This window comes from Papaver somniferum, chromosome 8 (assembly GCF_003573695.1).
Source record: "Papaver somniferum cultivar HN1 chromosome 8, ASM357369v1, whole genome shotgun sequence".
Lineage (NCBI taxonomy): Eukaryota > Viridiplantae > Streptophyta > Magnoliopsida > Ranunculales > Papaveraceae > Papaver > Papaver somniferum.
The window spans coordinates 27,230,961-27,238,650 of NC_039365.1; the positions used below are offsets into that span (position 1 = coordinate 27,230,961).

The 7,690-nt window shown below is 37.1% G+C and overlaps 1 protein-coding gene across 1 annotated transcript; it reads left to right on the top strand.

The window, feature by feature from the left end:
- Positions 1-2,047: 2,047 nt before the first annotated feature.
- On the top strand, positions 2,048-4,069 carry LOC113301296. Its single transcript, XM_026550065.1, has 2 exons — positions 2,048-2,976; positions 3,091-4,069. The coding sequence occupies exons 1-2, from the start codon at positions 2,124-2,126 to the stop codon at positions 3,861-3,863; spliced, it is 1,626 nt and encodes a 541-aa protein (XP_026405850.1). The 5' UTR covers positions 2,048-2,123; the 3' UTR covers positions 3,864-4,069.
- The last annotated feature ends 3,621 nt before the right edge of the window (positions 4,070-7,690 follow it).

Consider the following 7,690-nt stretch of genomic DNA (forward strand, 5'->3'; position numbering starts at 1 on the left):
GCGATACTTGCTTATTTAGCTATCCAACCTCGGATATTTAACACTCGCCCCTTCAACTTGTCCATTGAACAATTTGTAAGTATTTTTGTGGTTTGTTTTACGTAACTAACCCATGTTGTTTTATATATAAATGAAACACCACTAACAAATGTAAGTTTGTTTTTGTGTTTTTGTAGCACGAAGTCGTGAAAGCGCGCTACTTGGAGGAAAATGGGGAAGCATTCACATTCGATGCAAGCTATCAGTTCTTGGTAGAAAAAATCCCGGAGGATGACCCGGACTTCATGGATCGTGTATCGTCTTCGGAGGAAGATTGATGGCTTTAGAAGTTTTTATATAAGTTTTGTGGGGAGACCTCTATGTAAACCCTCACGAGACTATAACTCGTCCACTAGGGTCGCCTAGGGGTTTAAAGGCTTGATGCATGTGCTAAATGCATCCTACAATAATAATGGAATTGATGCAAAAAAAATTGTATGAAAGGAAAAAATCGGTTTATATATGTAATATGTAAAACCCGATTATTAAAATCCGGCTACACATGTGGCAACGTTAACCGATTATAGATGTCCTCTGTTAATTTGGAACACCAATTCAGAATCGGTTTACAAGTGCATGAACGTAAACCGATTCTGAGTACTGTTTACGAAAAAAAAATCTAAATGTTTGATGTTTTGAAGAATTCTCTACCATTAGTTAATCTCACATCCAAAACATAATTAAACCTTAATATAATTAATTAGTGCTAATTAATCTGGGTAAAAATAGGTACTTGGGTAATTATTTTGATAAGGGGTGGTGTGAAGGTTATTTCTAATAACCTTTTTTTGTCATCTAGCTATAGGCCCAAAAATGCTATAGGCCCCAATTTAGCGAGGTTTAACAATGAGGCCTGCAGATATGCAAATGTAAGAAAGATATTTCACTCATTTCGTTTGCATCCGCTGAGGAATGCGGGGATTCCTTACCTTACATATCACCATAGGAAGGGGAAGAAAGCAAGTCCTATGGCATTTCCTACATTTGTCCGGGAAAGTAAATACAAAAATTTCCGATTGGCGCCAAATTCGGATCATTACCACTTACATTAAATGCCGGTTCAATTATATCAAATACTTGATCTCCTCCACTAATGTTTGCTCAATGCTATAAGTCCAGCAAACAGGGATTACCCGAAGTACAAGAATTAGTTGTCAACTGAACATTTCACGTTCCATATTAATGAGTTTGAATGTTATGCTGATTTTTAGCGTGTACTTTCACTCAACAAGTTTCAGGTTTGCATCAATTTGCTAGGAGAAAGAGGGTAACTATAACAATGCTAGCTATAGTAATGTTTTTCTTGATTATACTGTACCATTCTTTTTTGGTCGGTTCCGAATCTCTGATGTCCTTCAGTTTAGGAATATCTTATGCATTGTGCTTAACTAATTTCCCACTGACATATTGCAGCAGTAGCTATGCCAAACCCTCCGGAATGGTTTTTAACCGCAAAGAAAAATATAGTTACCCGGTCACCACCACTAACATTTAATGCCGGTTCAGTTGGATCCAATCCGATGCTTCTGGTTCATCCCCCTAATCTCCTTCCATAAATGTTTTCCTCGAAATCCAGTAAACATGGATTACTTACCTTAAATAAATCAACAAAAGCGTACTTCCATAATGTTTTGATTATTATTAATTTATTGTATTTATTTGGTCGGTTCTGAATCTCCAACTAATAATACTTATGAATATCTTACACTCTTGTGGTTGTGCTTAACTTAGTTTCCACCAGTAGAACCCCAATATCAGCAAGAATAATTCTTGAAAGCACTATTTTACACTGACATATAGAGTTGACGAACTCTTTAAATATTTCTGCATTATTAGCTAGCTCATGTGCGAATGCCGAATAACAATATCTTAAGGACAAGATCCTAATATGAAGCTTTGCAATAGATTGGATTCGTGATTCTAATATTCTCGAAACATACATGAAGGAGTTAGTTCCTTATAAATAGTTGTATAGGATTAGAAACTCCAGTACTCATCATCAATTCATCTCTGTTTCAGTTAATAGGTGTGGCTTAGTATCTCTTGCACATACAGGGATATTAAGCTTCAGAGAAAGTAATATCATGGCTCGAGCTATGGTGCAATTTTTTAGTGCATCCGTAATGATATTATTAATGATGGGGCAATTGGCAGAGGCAGCCAGAAAATTATCAGACGACGATGGCAACAGTCCTGGCAGCTCAGGAAGCTCTGCTACATGTAACAATGATAAGTACAAGGAATGTCACAACCTGGTTCATGTTTGCCCCAAAAAGTGTGGCGATAGTGGTTGTCACGTCCACTGTCGTTCATGCAAACCCATTTGTGGTCCTGACGATGGATCATCCGATGATGATGATGACGAGCCAACTACTCCAGCACCAACTCCTGTAACCCCTACACCAATATATCCAACTCCAGTAACACCATCTCCAACTCCGGTTACTCCAGCACCAACTCCTGTAACCCCCACACCTGTCTATCCAACTCCAACTCCGGTAACTCCAGTGACACCATCTCCAACTCCGGTAACTCCAACTCCAACTCCAGTGACACCATCTCCAACTCCGGTTACTCCAACTCCAGCTCCAGTGACACCATCTCCAACTCCGGTTACTCCAACTCCAGTGACACCATCTCCAACTCCAGTTACTCCAAGTCCAGTAACACCATCTCCAACTCCCGTAACCCCCACACCTCCCACCGTGCCAACTCCAAGTCCCGTAACCCCTACACCACCTACCGTGCCAACACCAAGTCCTGTAACGCCTACACCATCTACCCCTACATATCCACCTGGTTCTGGTGTTTCAGCAAAAAAGAGATCTAGGTGTAGAAACTCCAAATACCCTAAATGCTACAATGTTGAACATGCTTGCCCGGCTGCTTGCCCAACTGGATGTGTTGTGGATTGTGTTTCCTGCAAACCCATGTGCAGTAAGTTTCTTATATATTGCGTTGTGATCATGTAGATTGATTTTTATCATCCATCATATGTTAAGTTTACAATATCTATGGTAATCAAATAATGATTGTTTTATATTTGTGCAGGTTGTGATCAGCCAGGAGCTGTTTGTCAGGACCCGCGCTTTGTAGGCGGTGATGGCATTACCTTCTACTTCCATGGGAAACAAAACCGTGATTTTTGCCTTCTATCAGACTCTAATCTCCACATAAACGGTCATTTCATTGGTAAAAGAAACCAAAACATGAACAGAGACTTCACCTGGGTCCAAGCTATTGGTGTCCTCTTCAACGACCACCAAATTTACGTCGGTTCACAAAAGACAGCCACTTGGGACGATTCGGTCGACCGTATTGCACTTTCTTTTGATGGACAACCCATATATTTGCCTGAACTGGAAGGTGCTAAGTGGCAATCTGAAGTTGATTCAAGTATCAGCATAACTAGGTCCGGCGTAACTAACAGAATCATTATTGAAGTTGAAGGAAACTTCAAGATAACTGCTAATGTAGTGCCCATCACTGACGAAGAATCTAGGATTCACAACTACGCTATAACAAGCGAAGATTGCTTTGCTCATCTTGATCTAGCTTTCAAATTTTACTCGTTGAGTGAAGATGTGAATGGCGTCTTGGGACAAACTTATGCAAAGAACTATGTCAGTGGAGTGAAGATGGGCGCGGCTATGCCTGTCATGGGCGGAGATAATAAGTTTATCACTTCAAATCTCTTCGCAAAAGATTGCGCTGTAGCTAGATTCATAGGCAGCGAGTCTAATGACGGTGGGTCTTCTTCCGAGTACGGCAGCCTAAATTGCAGTAGTGGAATCGACGGAACTGGAGTGGTCTGCAAAAGATAGAGAGAGATCAAACTATATCCTGAAGTCCTAAATGCATGCCTACAGTTTTCAATATGTTTGAATAAGAGACGCGCGCCAACTATATCCCGTACTATAAAGATGGTACATGATTCATTATATGCCCGAGAACACTTACAATTAGTGCAGGTGTACTTTTTGTTTGTAATTTCTGTATTTGTCTTTCGATTTTGTTATTTTGTTCCTTAAAATTAATTAAAACATAATAAATACATATGATATTTGTTACTCCTTCTGTTTCTGCAAAAAAGATACTATCATTTTTTTTATTATTATTATTTTAGCCTAATAATGAATAGAGGAAGTATTTCTTATTTCGTTGGATCAACTAGTCCAACCATCCGGTCAAAAGTCACATTCATTTTTTTATGTTGTCAAAAAGCGGACAGTAAACAGAAAAACTTGCTAATCATGACACATTACACTGGATTTTGGTACTTAACTAGACAAGATATTGAATGATGGATGGAGAAAATTTGAAGTTTACATCTCTATAAATGGAACCAAAATATTTGAAGTGAAACATCACACACATTGATTTTTAAGAACATGGCAAAAAATTCTTTCATTTTCTCTGCGTTCGGTGTTCTTTTCATGGTGGTTTTGGTCGCTATGACCAGCTATTAGTAAGTAATTACTTGATTAAATTCTTGATATTATGTATTTGGTTGTATGAAATGTTACTAATTTGTTTCGTGAGGGTGATCACAGTGGAGGCGTAGCAACATTTTGGGAGAAGTAATTGCCCGTCACGAATGTAGTAACGGTGTTCCTCTCTGTAGAGAGCGTCGTTAGGATTCAATGTGCCGCCGCTCTTCCGTTCAATCAAATCCAGTGCTTCTGTTTTGGTCCTGTGACGACTCATATCAAGTCATGATTTCAAATTAGTTTTCTTTTATTAAACTTGTGTCAGATATAATAAGAACGGTTCTGGAAATCGTTAATTGAGTCATCTATGTAATTCTATCGTTTGTTGGAGCCCTTGCAATGGAGCCACATCTAAGCACATCCCGTCAAATTTTACGCCCATAAATGGACCTCCAAGAACACAAATTGTAATTCTCCAGACCCTGGAGACAACAGTTCCTCAATTAATTTCGCCATTTGATGAAAATAAAAACTAGGAAAAGTTTGATTCTTATACATTCAAATGAAAATCAAGCCAAAACTGCAAATTTGCAACTCATAACCAGCCTTGTAACCTTTGGCTTTAAAGAAGCAAACTGTGAGATAACCGTTGCTTAGCGCTAGTTCCGGTGTCAAAAACAAGGACGGACCCGAGATTTTTCTTCGGCCGCGACAATTTTTTTGGGACGCATCATGTGATCAATCACTAGCCAATACTGATCCACCTATATATATATATATATATATATATAGCAATCACTAGCCAATACTGATCCACCTACGTATATAACATTAGATAGATATGCAATGAAAGAATAATTTGAACACATATAACGGAAAAACAAGGTGATTAATAAAGGACTTTTCTATATTGAAAAAAGCCGAAGAGAAATGTGCCCAGAGCAAGAAGATTGTTTGCCTTGAGCAAACTTTAGACTTAATTCTCTCACAACAGCGGCTAACAATTACATGTGATTAGCAGCTAACTGCAACTAAGTTTTGGGCTAAATCTAAAAATAACAAATCTTTTTATAATAAAATTTTGTTAGCCGAAAACAGGACGTGCTATAGCCTCACTCAGCCCCTTGTTAGTCTAAAAATTAACAAAACTTTTGGGATTTCAAAACCACACCAGATCATGGATTTTTTTGGTGGGATGTGGCTTCAAACTGGTTTTGAAAGCCATGGTCTGGTGTGGCTTTTGTTTCGAGAATGAAAAACATTACCACTTAAAAAAAAATTGTGAAAAATTATCTCCAGTTGAACTCCGTACAGTCATTGAAAATTTAATAATTTTATCCAGGAAATGATTTTTATTTATTTTTTGTTTGTTTTTTGAAGCAACCGGTACTATGGAAGTCAGCCATGTTACCTTCAATTTTCACTCTTAGGATTTACTAATGCTTTAAATTAAATTGCACAAAAACCCTTTTTTTATGATCCTTTTCAATGCTACTTTTCCATTTCGGGTTTTGTTATTTTTTTTTCTTTTTCTTGTGGACTAAATCTAGTCTTCAAATAAAACAAATTTGTTGAGACAAAATTCATGAACTTTACCAAATGAAGCCTGTCTAAAACATTATTTTGTTAGATTCGAACACAACTTTTTAACAAACAGACAGCTTTGGGAATTGTCTGTCATATGAGCGCAGATGATTAAAGAAAAAAAAAATACACCAGGAAAATTCTCTTTGGTCGCTATAAATTTCTTTTGGCAGATGATTAAAATATCTGGCTAGTTTGGAGCCAAGCGTGATTATTTGGGGCCCATGACTACAACATAAATTTTTTTATTTTGAAGTAAAATAAATAACCCCTTTCTAATTATTTTACTTAATGGAAAAATTACCCCTGATCAATTAGTATTAATTTGGGAGATTAAATGATGTTTAATCAAGTTAACCCTAAAGTCAACAACAATTAATCTATCATCAAAACCTGAAAAAATTCTGATGTTTTTTTAAGAATCTCGACCCATAATTGGTTTATGTTAGTACAGTAGCTATTAGAGCATAGCTCTGTTGAACTCACCAAGCATTGGTATGTCAAGTTTGGTTGTCATATTTTAGTATCAAAACTCATCTAGCACTAGTGGAAAATAGCAGTTTCGCGACTGACAAAACAAGTCATAGATGAGAATTAAATGACTTGCTTTGGCGGTCGGGGAAAGGGTCGTTGTTTGAGCGTCTTTTTCATCTATGACATGGATGTGCGGGTCGTTGTGTATCTTATATCAACGACCGGTGTTAACGGTTAATAAATGATGACTGGTCTCAATCAGTCGTAGATATAAATCTTAATATAAAAAAAATTGATTCAGATTGAATGTCTGGCCTGACTGAATCTGACTAAATCTCAAATCAAACCTAGATTTTCTGAATGCCTTCATTGAGACTGTCTGGGCTGAAATAATCTGGCTTAAACTCAACTCAAATTAGACTGAAATAAGACGAAACTCACTCAATGAAGCTAAAATGAAACCTGCACTCACAGATTCAAGATATTCTTTTCATTCGGCACTCATTCATTACACAAAAAGGATTTAAATCCTTACTTCATATCAATATAAGTTCTAACTAGTAAGTTGTATGCTCAAAGACAAGTGTGATTCACCAGCAGAATGATAAATTCCCCTCCCAAATGATAACTGAACCTACACTTAATAATAGAGTACCTGCAGCAAAAATAAGTCTCCAGAATCAATAAAACGAACATAAAAAGACAAGCTGACAAGTTCTTCTGTCTTCATCAAAACATAGTTAAGGATGAGATATATTTCTTACATTTCATAAGCATTCCAACATATTAATGACCAAGGATGTTCAGATGTTCTTCTAATATCGACATCAACTGCAATCCAACTATCTTGGTACAAGCGTTGTACCCATTCACAAAATTGTATATAACCTGCGGAATTTATCACACCCATTAATTCTCAAAGCCTTTTCTTTTTATCAATGCGTTAATGTCCGCATTCATTTATTTGGTCAGGATAGTCTATCACATCTTAAGTGTTCCAACTGTCATTAAATATGACATGAAAGATAACAAAAGATGTATACTCCCTAAGAACCAAATCCTATTTGGGTCTATAAATGTTAACATCATATGTGTATGAGAGAAAAACAGAGAGAAACTCTTTGCAACTCCAAAGAGTTGTCTGCTCCCCAAGCACCAAATCC

Bases quoted from the DNA above. Each gene is read 5' to 3' on its own strand.
- LOC113301296 (XM_026550065.1), top strand. From the start codon at position 2,124: ATGGCTCGAGCTATGGTGCAATTTTTTAGTGCATCCGTAATGATATTA. The intron at 2,977-3,090 runs GTAAGTTTCTTA...ATATTTGTGCAG, and splicing joins TTCCTGCAAACCCATGTGCA to GTTGTGATCAGCCAGGAGCT.